At 43.4% G+C, this 15,563-nt stretch overlaps 1 protein-coding gene across 1 annotated transcript; it reads right to left on the bottom strand.

Annotated features, from left to right (window-relative positions):
• Nucleotides 1-7,846: 7,846 nt before the first annotated feature.
• Nucleotides 7,847-11,292, bottom strand: LOC138061929 (uncharacterized). The gene is made up of 2 exons (XM_068916932.1): nucleotides 11,199-11,292; nucleotides 7,847-9,830 (listed from the first exon to the last, which is right to left on the bottom strand). The coding sequence occupies exon 2, from the start codon at nucleotides 9,810-9,812 to the stop codon at nucleotides 8,508-8,510; it is 1,305 nt and encodes a 434-aa protein (XP_068773033.1). The 5' UTR covers nucleotides 9,813-9,830; nucleotides 11,199-11,292; the 3' UTR covers nucleotides 7,847-8,507.
• Nucleotides 11,293-15,563: the final 4,271 nt, after the last annotated feature.

Raw genomic sequence — 15,563 nt, 5'->3', positions numbered from 1 at the left:
TAGTTGACAGGCCTTCATGATTTTGAATAGCAGCCAGGGAGAAGGAACACGTTCTGTGTGATTTAAGTGATGGGGAGAGAGGTTTCCACGAACAGGCTCTGCAGTAAGATGCCATCTTAACTGAGAAATATTTTAACAACGCTCAGCTTAAATTGATAGTTTCATGACATACCAGCCTGGCCCTTTGGTTTAAAGAAGTGTTTCTAAGGATACAGCGTCTTCCCGATTTGATTAAGCATCCAATCAAGACAGGGAAACCAGGCATCCTTTAAGTAGATGCATAGCTCTCCAAACCATCATATCCCAACTTGCTTTTATTGCTCCCCTCCTCTCCCCCCCCTCCCCCCAAATATTGCTATTACAGGAAGCATACAAGAACATAAGTGATATCCTTTCAGAGGAGACTAGTCTTACTCTCCTTTGCATTGTAGCTTTCCAGACTTGTGTCTAGTACAAGTCATTATTTCATTTATAATTCTGCATGAGCTGTAGTAGAATAATTGGGTGCAAAACTCCTCTTTGGTTTAAAGTAAGGGAAAGACATTAGACTATCTTCTTTTCCTGGTTCCCTTTAGCACAATATCATTTTCAAATTCAGTGACAGGTAGAGGAATTGTGCTGCTCAACCGATCAGATTCGATGAGCGTGGGAGACTCCCCTGTTTTTAAGAAGCCTTGCACACAGAGAGCAGCACATACCACTCGCGTTAGTTTGCAACAAAATGCACAGCCAGCGTTTCTCCTCTTGGTGACTCTCCGGAGGAGGCTGCTTCCATAGGGTGCCTCCCCTCCTCTCACCGCCTGAGCTTTGCAAGCATAAGGGATGCAACTATTTTCAACTTTAGTGTCAGCAGTAAAGCCACTAAGCATCTAAGCCAACTACTGCAGAATTACGTGGCCTGAAGTGACATCAACAGATGCCATTCAGGATAGGAAACCTTACCTGGCTGTAGCAGAATAACCAACCTCTCAACACAGGTGACAAACTGGGTAGCCAAACACAGCATCACTGCTGAGGCCAAAGAGGCCCCGTTGCTGGCTCTGTAAAAGCAGGGCCTCTTCTCCCAAATAGAAGGCACGGAAATGTCACTCTGACATTTACTCATAAATCCATAGGTAAGTTTATTAGTTCCGTCACCTCCAGTGACGAGTTTACCTCTGTTAAAGTAGCACAACCTGCCAAGTTGCTGGCCATTAGCGAAACATTTGGTAGTAACAAGCGTTAAAATGCACCCATTTATTGATTCAAGTTACAGCACAGACTTCACAGAGCATTCTAACGTGGTTGGTTTAAATTGGCAGTAACAGTCAAAGGGGGGGGGGTACAGACAAGTGCAATTAATACTTCCTGCTTGTTTGTCAGAGAAGACTTAACCTTGTGCAGTGATGCAGAGGGAGATAGAGATGAAGTGCATAGCACTAAGGTGTATGTGCACATGGAGGAAAAAAAAGTTATCTACATTGGTATACTTCTTGTACTGAGATACACTTTGCTCACCCACCCAAGGGGAGAGGGAAAGGAGTTATTACCAACTGCAGAGGACTTAAACCAGCTCTTCTGACCCCCTGCTCTCTGGGTCCCTTAGGATACAAGGCCCTATTGGGTACACATCCATCTTACGGTCTCTTGCAGGATCAAGACAGCAGATTCATCACTGAGCCGCAGACAAACTCTCAGTCTGCCGCATGCTTGCTGCACCAGGTCTCATGCTCCTTCAGCGCTCTGTTGCAGTCTCTGCAGCAGGGTGGTTTCCCCTTGGTGCCTGCTTTGATCTCCTCCTCATCTTGCAGAGCAGGCTGGATTCCTGTCAGGCAGGATGGGATCTCTTGTGATGTCTGCCTATCAGTGATCTCAGTCATTTCTTCAGCTTGTTCTGGTTCCAAAGAATTTTCTTCCATATTCTTAGTAGGATCTTCTGTATCTCGTTCCACTTGGAGATCAGATGGGGCTGTAGTAGCACAAGAGTCTCTCTCTTCTACAGTCTGCGCTTCCGCGGAGTTCTGCAAATCCATAGCGCCCTCTCTAGTCTCTGTAGTCTTCAAAGGTAGCTCTGACTCCTCCGACTCCTCCATGGTACATGGGGCAGCTGGGGACTCGGCTGCCTTCTGCACAGACACGTCCTGATGAGGCTTTTCAACATACATGTCCTCTGAAACACATTTCACTGTAGCCTCTTCTGCCAGAGTCAGCATCCCAGACTCCAGTGGAATTCCTGTAGCAGGCTGAACTTTGCAGGGTCCTCCTTGGACTTCTGCTGACACGTGGACTTCAGCCCTTACCGTAGTCTGTGTAACGGGTCCCACCTCGTTATCCTCCTGACTGACTTGCATATCAGGCATACAGCCACCAGCAGGATGCACAGCAGCTGGAGTCTTACCAGTCTCTCGTAGGCTTTTCCTGGCAGAGCAGGATTCTTGCTTTCTCTCTCCAACAGGCTCTCGGTGCTGCATCACCTCTGTGCAGGGTTTGGCTTCAGGTTCTTGTGGCACCTCAACACCCTGTGCATCTTCAGCTGTCACAGTAAAGGGGGCCTTAGCATGTTGTGCATGCACAGGTGCAGCCCGCTTTCCTTCGTCCCATTTAGCCTGGACAGCAGACTCACCTTCAGCAGTGTCCGATTCCAGTTCTTCGGCAGAAGCTTGAAGGCCTTTTGGAGTCCGTCCGATACGTGCCGAATGAAAATGGTTCTCCCCAGTCCATGTTGAAGCGTCATGGGATATACGTGCAGTCCCCTGGGTCTTTTTTCCCCTGGCCTTATAAAAGGTAACTTTCTTGGGGAACACACAGAGCCTCCTGTTCTTGCTAAATATTCCTCCCATTGCCAGAGCCGAAAGGAGCAATCCTACAAATGGCCTTCTTCAAGGGGCTGTCACCCTGCTGCAAGTTACACGCAGCCAGAAGATGAGCAGGGAGCTCTGTGCCACTCTTAACCAAGAAGCAGCTTCACACCTGGAAGACATGATTATTTATTCTCACACACCCATTCGTGAGAGTCAGTTGTCATGTTCTTATATAGTATTTGTGAAGGGCATTGTCAGAGGTCACTGGAATGAGCTAAGCACAGGCAGATTTGCACGTGACAGAGCAGAAAAAAAAAAACTTTGAAAAACAGCAGCCTAAGGAAGGGGGGTTTATTAGCTACAACAGTAGCTAATACACCCCACTTCTGCTTTTAAAGACCTGGAATAGTAGGCTTTTCCTGAAAATTCAAGATATTAGGAGTTCCAAGAATAAGAGAAGGGTTGTTTGTTGTTGTTATTGATGTTTTCCTCACAGAGCACTAGGTTTTCCAGCATGCTACTGTTAATTTGGTTGTGGGCCCACCTAGAAGAGAGCAGGCTTAACAAGGAAAGAGACTTCAAACTGAGGCTTTTGTGCCCCAAATCCTGCCTGAGGAATGCAGTTTAAACACAGCCAACCACGTGAGACTTTTGGTTTCATACAAGTTTTTTTTTTTTTTTTTTTTTTAAAAAAAAGGTAGTGATGGAAAGGAAGACTACCCTAAATATCCTGTGCTACTTTCAATTAGCCTCTTGAAGCTCTAGGCCTTCCTGCTGATGACAACTCTGCTTATCATTAGCCAGCCCTCTAAATCATGCATTTATCTCATTCACAAATTCTCACCTTAATCTGGAGCTAGATACTTACTCCCACAAGTTGCCACTGCATTAGCAATTCACTTCCTTTATCCTGCTGCTATGATCTCTCCATTTCAGGTCTCAGGTTATTCTTCCATAGACTCCAAGTTGATGTTCTTGCACATCAGGAATTAAAATTTGTTACTAGGGTGCTTGTGTAAGTCTCCAGGGGTTTTGTAAAGGTCTAGCAGTTGCTAATACAGTTTCAGTCTTTGTCTTCAGCAGTTGGACTCATTTATAGCTGGTCTACCCACTGAGGCAGAAACCTTACGTAGCCCAGAAGGCCAGATTTTAAATAGGCTCTCTCAGCTAACCTACAATGGATTAGCTTGGGTGTCCTTGCTAGACAGCCTCTGGACTACAGCTGCAGAGTAGAACATAGTTTATCTCCTCTCCCATTGCCTAAGGGCTATAGCTTAGATCTTGGAGCTTAAGAAACCAATCTCACCAGTGCTTCACTGCTCTCCCAAGGTGCAGCTGACTTATTGTCATCTAGAGGTCTCTTCACCTCTAGATACTCATACAGTCACTCTAAGCACTTTGCAGTTTTGCTTTTGTGTTCAGCAGTCTAGAAGAGACAGATCCATATAGCAAAGCTGCCGAGTTTGTTAGACTCTAGTCACTCTAGCCAGGGAAACGTTAAGACCACCAGTAGTAGGTAGGGGCTTGCAGGGGGAGAAAACAAAACACAGAGAAAAGATTACCATAGGAATTTAAATCAGCAACAGATGGTGTGGTTCATTCCTTAATAAGACTGTTAAGAGAAGATTAGCAACTTACACACAGGAGTTGCAGTGCAAACCAAGGAGTAAAGTAACATTTCTAGTACTTACTTACTTCTTGAGAAACAAGTAGCAAGTCCTGCCCTAAACACTTAGGCAAGTTAAAATCAATAAAGCTACTTGTGCTCAAAGAGACTCTCATTCTAAAAATATATACAGATCTAAGAAGAAGAACCCACACCAAAATCAAGCAGCAAGCCAGCTGATCAACTCAGACACAGAACAAATACATATATATATACACATACACACACACACACACACATATATATATATATATCATAAGTGCCCCCCTCATTCAAAGGCCCACCTTACCAAAACAACCCTCACCAAATACCCAAAACCTACAAGGCCAAAGCATCAGGCTAGTCTTAAATAGGAGGAGGTGGTCACACATAATCTCTTCCCCCTTTGGCTCCCAATGTTAGTTCCACTAGGTTGCAAAGTTCCTTTATACAGTGTTTCCTAATTATTTGTCCTAACCACTTCATTTATGTGGCTGTGGCCATTCAGTAATTGCCACTGGCTACTTAAAATAAAGTTAAAGATGAATATGGTGCAGTGGTGGACAAAGAAACCTGATGGGTATTTATAAGTTGCAATGTGGAGCAGCAGAACAGCAGCCATACTGCAGGCTATGTACGAACTGTCCTTTAATTTACAAATGATGTTACTGAAACTGTAGTCGTTGGTATTGTTTTATACTGAGCAGTTAGGGGTGAAAAATTATCCCCCTTACCACTTTTATGCTATCTTCAAATGACTGAGTCACGCAATTAGCTATTTTACAGTGGTTGCAGATTATTTTAATGTTTGCAGCCACAGCTGACCACCCTCTATTGGCATCGTTATTACTGTGTCACACTAGTTATGTTTACTGACTGGAAATCAGTTGTAACGTTAAATAGGTCACACGGGCAAAACACAAAAGCAAATATCCATTAAAAACAAAGTAATTCCAAAGACATGGGCGTAAAGGCAGATCCTCAATACCCGCTACTGACAGCAATGGATGTGAATAGGACCAAAAGGATCAACACAGATGGATTCCAGTCTATTTTCTTAAAGAACCGGCTTAAAATTTTTGGTGCCAGCTCTAGTTCAGTATCTGGTATTTCATCTTCTCTATCCTGTATTTCATTTCTCCTCTTACTACAGAAATGCAGAAGGAGCTTTCAGAGCTGGGTAATGCCAGGCACGCAGCCCGCTCTGAGACCGTAACACGACAGTGTCCACGCCTTGCCTTTTAATGCGGTCCATCATCTGCCCTGTGCAATAATAAACAGGCCTCCGTACCTCTGTGGGCTACACCGACTGCACTTTTACACGGGCTGCAAGGGTTTCGCTTGATGTCTGGGTTATGTTTTCAAAAGCTTTTCATATGTTTTCTATTGGGCTTCAATGGAACTGAAATACAGAGGCAGCTTGCAGTTTATTTTGACTATGGAAAATGCTTGGTCAACATTGTGGATAAGAGGAACGGGAAGAGAGGTTTTTGAGACACTCCCAATGCTAGAAGCTTGCACCCTTTTTGTGAAAACGTTGTCAGAACTTTGGAGTTAATTAGCTGACTCTAAGCGAGAGAAACATTACTCTTGGCTACAGCTCTCGTAGATGCTTATATCAGTAGCTTGTACAATAGGAAGATACCTCGTCATCAGGCTCTTCGCTAGGTTGAACGAGAGCATCGTTGAGATTCAAGGTATAAACTTTCTCTCCTTAGCGCTGTTTCATTGTGAGAAATGGAGACGTTCTGATAATGAAGTCCAGCTTCCGTACGTTTCAAACAATGTGGGAAATCTCTTGCGGGTGGGACCCTGCAGAAGATGGCAACACAACGCAGAGGGGGAGGAAAGCTAAAACCTTATTGTCAAAGCGATTTTTGGACTCAGTTTAGCGTTTTCCCTAACAGTCTTTTCTGTTCTCTACTATATTAATATATTTAAAAGGATGGTTCTACAAAAACACACACCTGATATTTTGACAGGTAAAAAATATCACATACCTTTACCAAGGGCTTGGCTCAGATGTCTGTTCAAAATTCTGTTGCATGAGTGAAAGCTATGAAACAGGACTGTATCAAAACCTTTTAAATAGCATCAGGGTATGTAGACATTGGTCTTTCTGGCCTCTTTTTTTGTTTTTTTTTTTTTTTTAAAGAATCTAGGTCACTCCCTCTCACTGGAGCTGTCTCTTCCTTCCTATGCACACAGCAGGGCCTATCATTACATTAAGTATGGCACCTAGATACATCGGATGATCTGCCCCGGGGGCTTCTCTCATTCAACATGCAGCTGACGTTACAAAAGAACGACAGGCTACGTTTGAAACATTTGCTCTTCAAAGAGCGAGAAGGGCTTTCAGACACACAGGCCTGCAACATGGTTTGGATACTAATTTAGTTTTTCCAGACAGTGCCTAACGTGAAGTCTGTAGATTGCGCCACCATTCCCTTGACTCCAGGCAGAAGCAACAAGCACCCAACATCTCAAATAGCTTGGACATTTTCCATAGCACAGTTAACTTTTAAAGCCTTGCTTAACAGAATTAACTCACTAGCCCACAGGCAGGCATAAGCATGATCGAGTTAGATTTCTCCTAGGGTTGCTAACTGAAGCCTTTCTTCTGCCTGAATTAAGGTTTTATATGGCTGAGGCAAGGTTTGGAAAAAAAAAGAAAGTTGCTTGCCCAGTTCCCTACTAGGCAGCACAGGACACTAGTTTTACTAGTAAGGACCGCACAGCTTTTGGCAGAACAAGTCAGAAAAACAAGTTTCAAGTAATGAGCTGTACAGAAGCATGTTTATTTACAAGTTTCCCTGCTTCTTTTAGTCCCCCAAAAGTCAGTGTTTAACACCTCTGTAGAGGCAGCCCAGAGAAGCCCTTTAAGTAACAGAAAAGCGTTACAGGTGCCTCTATCCCGGTAGTACATGGACTCATAGGTGAGGGAAAACTGGTTTGGCAAGTCTTACATACACAACACTTTACAGCCTAGTAAGGGGACTTTGAGTCAAAGTCTACCCCTTTACCAAGGCAGTTTTGCAAAGCTTTATCATCCCCCCCACCCACCAATTTCACCAGAGGCACTTGACTCCTCAAAATCCAGCTGCATGCAAGCAAAACAAAGTGAGAGTCACCAAGATGACACTTCTTCCCCCCCCCCACCCTTTTTCAAGGGATCCCTCAAAGTCCTATTCCTCACACATCATAATGGCCAAGATAGTTTGTGTTCCATCCTACCCCACTTCCACATGCACATCTGAGCAAGCTTCACTCAAATATGGTTACTCAGTTTGTCTGGAGGACTTTTTTTAAAGCTGGTCAGTTTCTCCTTTGAAGTGTATAGAAAAAAGTGCAGAGTAATTTCAGTTACTCTTCCCTCTTCATTTAAGGCTAGACAAGGAAAGCATAATCAATGGGTTTTTTTGCAATGATCTTAAAACATTTTATTGTTAGTATAAACAGTTATGAACATTAAAAGTCAGTAGATTTAAGCTGCAATACACTGACTTATGCATTCTCATGAAGACTACATTTCTTAAACTTCTTCATAAATACACATCATATCAACACTGCCATCATTAGAAGATATACAAAGAACAAATCAGATTAGTATTTCATTGCCTTCTTCTGAACATATGTTCAATGTTGACAGTAACATAGTGACCATCAGTTGTACAACAGAGGCGTTCAGGGACATAGTTCAAGCCTATTTGATTAGTGAGAGAAGAGAAGAAACTTCATATCACGATGCCACACTGGGGAAGTGCAGTGCCCAACATTAGTTAGCCATAGTTGCTTAAGTGAATGACTTCCCTCCCAGTACAGCATGAGCTCCTGAAAACACAAAGAAGGGAAGAGGGGGAAAAAAAAGCAAGCTCAGGAGACTGGCTGGGAACATCTACTGCATAATTCATACTGCAGTAGTCTGGTGAGATCATTCTCTAGAGTCCAGGACAGATTTTGCAAAATCCTTGGTTTAGTAGCTGAGTTAGATGCTTCTTTTAGCCGAAATTCCAAAGGCAGGTACATCGTCGTTGCCCTGAGGTCTGGTATCCTCAGATCTCACACTTCAGCACTCTCAACCTCTACTTGCCTTCCGCTCCGAGTACTTCAGACAGCAAGGGTGCTACATTCAGGAACTCTGCTTCCTCTTCCACAGGGATCTCTGTGCAAGGTAGTGGTTCATCGATGACCTGCTGCATGACGCTCTGCTGCTGCCTTGCCTCAGCTGCTGGAGTTAGGGGATCACGTTCCCCGATCCCTTCATCTTCTACCAGATCACAGAAGAGACTGCTATCTTGGTCACCTGACTGACCAACCGCCTCCCCTAGTTCAGCAGGCTCTGTACAACATAGGCTCTGCACCTCCTGTGCAGCCAGCACACTAGGCTGGGTCTCTTGCCCTAAAAAGTCAAGAAGCTGGTCTGCTGGCTCTAGAGATTTCACTCCCATATACAGAGACTCCCAAGAGATCACAGAAGTAAACTGCATTTCAGCCATATCATTTGGTAGGACTTCTGAAGTCTCCACCATCTCTTTAGCCTTCTGTATAGCCTGCACAGTGGGTAGAGATGCTGCCTCAAAGACAGACATAAGCTTGGCCCTCTCAGTGGATTGAGGACTTCTTTCAGCAAGCTTAGCCCTGTCCGTCTCTTCTGTATGCTCAGCAAGAGGGTAGGCCCCAGTCTCCTCTACCATCAGCACAGCATATGGTGGCAGGTTCCTTCCCATCAGGCTCTCACCAGTCTCTACAGGAGGCTGGATCTCACAGTTGGGGCCAGCTGCAGTGTCACTAGTGGTCTGCATGAGCTTGAAGATATCTCTTTCTTGGAGAGTTATTTCAGCGCACTGGGCATCCTCACTGCTGATGTCAGCCTGTCCACCAGATTGTCCTCTGTCTGCAATAAGCTTAACATCCTGAGCTGTGTATACAACAGGCTGGGCCTCAGAAGCCTGAGGAAGAGTTTTTATTTTCTCTATGTTATCTGCTTTCTGCCTTTCTTGCTGGTTTTCTAATTGGGTTAAAACTTCAACTTCTCCTTTGGTCTCTGTAACTGCAGAGGCCACCAAGAAATCTGTGGAATCCCAGGCTGCCTTCCGACCGTCAGTCATCCCCACAGGTTGTGCATCAGGGCAGCTCTCTCTGCTGTCCTTCACAGCATGAGCCGACAGCCTTCGGCCCTGGCACAGTGACCGCCCCTCTTCAGGGCCTCCTTCAGAGACTTCCAAGGCCCGTGTGGGAGGCTGCTTGTCAATGCATATTGATGTATCGCCTGAGGTCTGCAAGATTGGCTTGGTCTCACTGGTCTCTTCAGTTGCTTCCTCTGCCTCTCGCTTCTTGCGTCTCCCACAAGTCACACAGCAGATCTGTTTGCTGAAATCGCTCCCCATGTTGTCAGTCAATGGAACCTGCAAGAAAGAACAACTGTTTATCTTGACTGCTTCACAGTAGCCTTGTCTTGTACACCCAACGTTTGTTTGCTTAGTTCCTATAGGACTTGTACAGAGGAGTCTGTAGGCTTGCGGCACAGAGACTCCACAGTCCTTCCGGCGTAACAGGAAGGGCTGACATCCCTTTACATAGGAAGCTGAACCGAGTTTCCATACACCAGAGGACATCCACCTACCACACTTCAGCAAAGTATCATTAAGGCAAAGATGACAATACCATCACCGTATAATCCTTTCAGCTTCGTGGTTAACCAGACCAGCAGTGCTCAGGCAATTCAAGGCTAAGGCCTCCGCGCTTATTCTCAAGGACTCGCATGAGCCACCCACTGAAATCTATTGCCAAGGTGGCAATCAACCCTAAGGCACAGCTGGTTTTAATTATTCCATGCAGTAACATAGTTCAGATGCAGCTTGTTTACAAGGGCAGCTCCTTGAACTTTAAGGAGAAGCTGAGTTTATGCTTTCAGCCAGAGTTGCTCTAAAGGGAGAGCAACGACAAAACCAACCACTCTTTAAAGATGAAAGACCAACTATCCACAGTTATTCTCTACAAAGCAAGCATTTTCCTCTAATTGAAGCCATATGGACATGTTCTCTCTATGCAGCTAGTCCAGAGAAAGTCAGTTTCAGACTATGAGCTAACCAAGACAACACAGCCACACTGGAGTTCATTAATTATTTCTTGCACCAAAATAGTATAGTGTTTCAGAGCATCACCTTTTTCAGCTTAGAAGTAAGCTTTCCATCAAAACAGCATCATCACATTTACAAGAACTATTAGAAAAATGCTCAGGCCATTAAGGTAAGCAAAGTGCCTTTAAGCACTAACAATATTTCTGAAGTTCAAGCTTCATTTATCGGCTTGCCATCCTACCAGAGTAGAGGATTTTTCTTAAAAATCATGCTCTTAAGAGTCATATGGTTCCTTGCAAGTTTCTACTTCCATATCCACATTTACCTAAAACAAAAAAAAACCCAAAAAACTAAAAACCAAGCAAACCACATAGTCTTCTCAATACATACATGCAATCCCTAAATAGTTAATTAGGGATTTAAAAAGTGACTACCCTTCTATTAGAGGAACCTTCAGTTTTTAATCACACTTCCAGCATTTGAAGGCTAGCCATACCACAGTTTTAAGACACACGGCCAGCTAAAGCCGCACAGAATCATCCCAGCTTCTTCAAATTTACTCATTTGCCAAATACATTTCTTCACTAACAGACACCATAATAAACTTTCTCAGGACTTTGGGGTAAAGGAAAAACGTTTCTCCTATTTGGGAGAAACATCCCAAACCTGAGATTAAAACAAGTGTTTACTTACCAGTCAATGACAGGTAAAAGCAACAAAACACAGAACACCACAGAAACCTCTCAAACACCTTTGCAACCTCAAGCTGAACTTAGATAGTAGTGAGGGGCCACACAAAAACCCTTCCCCCTGCTCTGTGAACACCGATTCCCTGAATCACTTGTTCCTTTCCATTCTGGTTCCCTTCTGGAAACAGATGTTATGGTTGCATCCTTTATGTTACAGCTGCAGGTATTTTATTGGCCATTGCTTATTCTTTTTATCAGAGGATAAAGTAAAAATAAAAGGCATCTTCTGTTTATTGCAAACAAATGATCACTAGCAATATACTGTAACAACACACTGTTGTAAAGTAGGTTAGGTAGAGGCGTACGCAAGTGAGTGGTTTTCGAAGAACAGGCTTGTGTCAGGCAGCTTGGGACCTTCCTCAGCTCCATCTGTCCTGCCATCTTCAGAGAGGGTAAATTCTGGAGTATTGCTGGTTTTGCTACACTGGAAATAGGGTTGGACATGCTTTACGTAAGCTGCTCTTTTAACTCTGTTGTGGTACCGGTCTCACTTGTGTCATTAGTAGGCACTGAAATATTACTACAAGGATGACACACGTATGAAAAGGAAAGACCGTATCTTTCGACTAACAAATACAGACGCAAGTGGCAGTCTTAATTATACTCCAGACCCAGCAGCTGATTCAGGAAGAATACATGAAGTTTTCATTCTGGTTGCTTACATTTCCTATTTCGATGCCCTAAAGACTTGTGACTGCAGACAGATATAAGTTGTTTGAGGACTTCTCTTCACCTCCAAGCTCTGAAATGTTGAAATCCGATTTCTTCCTGCATTTCCAGTCAGCCTGGAATTTTTCCTCTGCTGTCTATAAAATCTACTACCTGCCAAGAAAAAGACCAAATCTCTCCGTCTTTAGTATCAGTCAAGTCCTTGGAGATCTCACCTGAATTACACGTCCTTCCTAAATGAAGAGAGGGCAGTCTCTAGGCTCTTATATAACTCTTCTTCGCATACCTTTATGTGTTTTCTTAGTTCCTTTGCTCAGTGAAGAACACAAACACCCCATGAGAGAACCTGGCTGTGCTCTGCAAAACTCTGGGTTGATTCTTTCTTTGCCTCCCTTGTCTCACAGGGAGGGGAAGACTTTCATTTTCACAGATCTGCTGGACTGCGGCTCTTAAACTGTCATGAATTTCTTCAGGATGGGTGGAAACAAGGCTCCTTTCATACGATTTTTTCCCTACTGCTAATAGCGTGATATTGGTGTTGCTCCTGAAGGAGCAGGCATTATCCAGGTCCAAGCCAATATGGGGTACAGAATAGTACTGTTAATAAGCACATTACTAGTGTAAGTGATGTCAACGTGTTGCTGTATTAATAGTGAAACTAAACAGATATATTCCGTTAGACGGAACAGTAAATAAAACAATGAACATAGAAGATTCTTTTGCTTCTGTTTTATGTACGCGTCCTCAAGTGTTAATTAACAGGGCTGGGACATGATTGGTAAATGTCATTTTCCAACGTTAGGTAAATATGAGACAAAAAGATTATTTAACAGATTTTTCTTCTGACAGTTTCTAACTGTTACAACAATTTCCGCTGTCTATAAGTAAGTCCTTAATCTATTTTCTGTAATTTTCTTATGACTTTTACCAGCCGTGAGTGTGAGAGTAGACGTTTCGGCCAGTCATTTAGTAAATTCAGTGAAAGATGCTTCGTGAAGCCCGGTCTGCAAAAAGCGTTCAGTACAAAGTTGGATGAACAGTGGACCATTTTATTAAATCCAGAGAAGCAGTCACCTCTTTTGGGCACCTCTCTGTGAGCTCCCTCCACCTTCATGTTGGTTGCCTTTGGAGTTTTCAGTGGGGTAACATCAGTCTTGCAAATTAAAAACACTGATCACAGTACACGTGTCACAGCTCCCATCTTACCCCGAGTGACGTTCACAAGCTCTGTTACAAGCTACGTGTCTGATGTCAGTACAGTTTGCCTGTCTAGGTAAATGCAAAATGCAAAGAAAAGACTTCTTCAGAGTACTGTTTTAATATGAAAGAGACATAGTTATGCTGCGTAAACCGAAAAATCAGCATGAGGAAATATCACCGAGCTGAGAAAACATGCCCTTTTGGAAACAGACAGAGTATTCTAGCTGACGTGCAAACAGGCTGCCTTTCCTCCGAGGAGAAAGGGTACAGCTTGGATGTACCTAGAAGAAAATACGATGCGGCCGTTAGAGGCACACATAGAGAACAGCTATAGATGGAAAGAGCAAAATAATGCTTCGCAATCAAAGAACATGAAACCTGGTCTGAGCCTTACTAGGTGACAGCAAAGCGAAGACTAGTATCTAAAGCCCTGAAGTAATATTCACCCTGGAAACGAGGGCAAGTAAACTTTGTGAACAGAAGCATCGACAAGAAATGTACATTATGTATGAATGGAAAAGACACAAGCGTGTTTATGTACAGAGTAGATAATAGGGAATGATGCTGTGAGGAGAAACCAACCTGGTAAAACTAACGTTCAGGGACTCGTAGGGAAACACTGTGTGATGCTGGGGGTATGGGCTTTGTAACTTGTCTTCATGCTTTTTGACATAAGAGAACCGTTTTCTATGTTTTGCTTTGCTTTTTCCGTTTAACTTTTTAGCAGATGAGACAATGGAGTTGTGGGGGACATAAAGATATCTTTAATTAGACCAGTGATGACATGAGTGAAACAGGAGATGTTTTCAATCCAGACACCTTAAAGCATATCCCCCGCCTAAATATGTACTGGACCGGAGCAGAAATAAGGTTAGCAAATAGGAAGATAGACGAGACAACTTCTGAGACAACTTAGCAGCATGGTAAGGGAATGAAGATGTTAAAAATGGAGGAGTGCTTTCAACACAAATGAAACGTAAGAAGAGGAGAGATAGCGTATGGTTAAAAAAAAAAGCTTTGAAGGATCATGTTGCAAACCTCCCAGCTTTCTTTTCAAGCTGGAATTACGAGCTGTCAGTCTGAGAAACTCAATTAGAGAGCAAGGCCTCTTTCCGCCTTATTACAGTTATCATCAAGGACTTTGTTGTTTAGTCACTACACACTGGTACTATAGTAGTTCCAGGATAGTTGCATTAGCTCAGCTTTCAGACTGATGAGTCTTTTTTTCCCTCTCCCCAGACCACCTATTATCCACTGAGGCCCCTAAAATCTAGTAATGACATTAGGGAAAAAATTACTTTGTTGTGATTAGATGAGTGTTGAGAACACTCAAGATATGGAGTGCCAGCTACAAAGTTCAGGCTTCCTCAGGTCCCGCATTCATTTTTATCACATTGGATCTGACCATAGTTTTTGAACAACAACTACATTTAGGATAAGGTTGCAGGAAGCGTAGAATAACCTAAACGCCTATAGCCACGTCCCAGAAGTAGTACAAGGCTTGCATGCATTAGGGAACTTAACTCATGTTTTGAAATATTGCACATAAAAATACTTATTTATTTTCAACTCATCAGTCATGCCATGCCTTCAGATTGTAACAGACAGCTTTTAGTATTTATACAATTTCCCAGAAGACAAAGTTGCTCATGCAAATATACAGACAGAATAGAATCAGTCCAATTAAGGTACGTATCTGCTAGGAAAAGGTAGCTGAAATCACTAGAGAGATCACCCAGTACAGTAAAACGATGTCAGGAAGGCCGTGTATGAATGAAGGGATGAATACCTACTATTAAGTAGTACATTAAGCACTGTATAGGAGAACAACATATTTCTAAGGAAAAAAACAGCCTGCTGGTATATAGAGAAAAAATTACATTGCAGCTGTAAAGTCCCCCTTCTTCCTCCAAAATTAACAGATATATTAAACAAACGTGGCAAGTCAGGTACTGAGAGATCAACCGTGTTATCCAGTACTCGTCTTGAGAATGCAGGAACCTGAAGCAGCTAGACTAACAGGCTCCAAACGTCCCCTCCCCATGGCCTGTAATAGAAATATGGAGCATGAAACTATGGACGTCTCGGTCCAGCAGACAACGAGGCTTCATCAACATTAAGTTTGCCCATTTTTACTCCCGAACTTCAAAAGAAAACCTGTCCGTGCAAGATTGATTCCTTTCTCCAAGCTGTAACCTATCAGTTTAGAAGTCAGCAGCACTTGGGTAAAACACTCATACTGACAGTGACATCCCTTCACTCCGCCAGTCCTTAAGCGGAAGCTACCCGTTTCACCTTTTGACTGCTTTTCTGCCTGCTCATTCCAGAAGCTAGTATAAGTCTGCATGCCCCATTTCAAGGGCCTCACCACCGGCAACCTCTGCTAACAGCAGCTCTTAAATTTAAGTGCTCAGAGTAGATATTCTGGATCACTCTTACA

Source organism: Struthio camelus, chromosome 22, assembly GCF_040807025.1.
Source record: "Struthio camelus isolate bStrCam1 chromosome 22, bStrCam1.hap1, whole genome shotgun sequence".
In the NCBI taxonomy this organism is placed as follows: Eukaryota; Metazoa; Chordata; class Aves; order Struthioniformes; family Struthionidae; genus Struthio; species Struthio camelus.
This window is presented reverse-complemented; position numbering and strand designations above follow the sequence as displayed.

Coding starts and splice junctions, on each gene's coding strand:
- LOC138061929 (XM_068916932.1), bottom strand. CDS start 9,812: ATGGGGAGCGATTTCAGCAAACAGATCTGCTGTGTGACTTGTGGGAGA.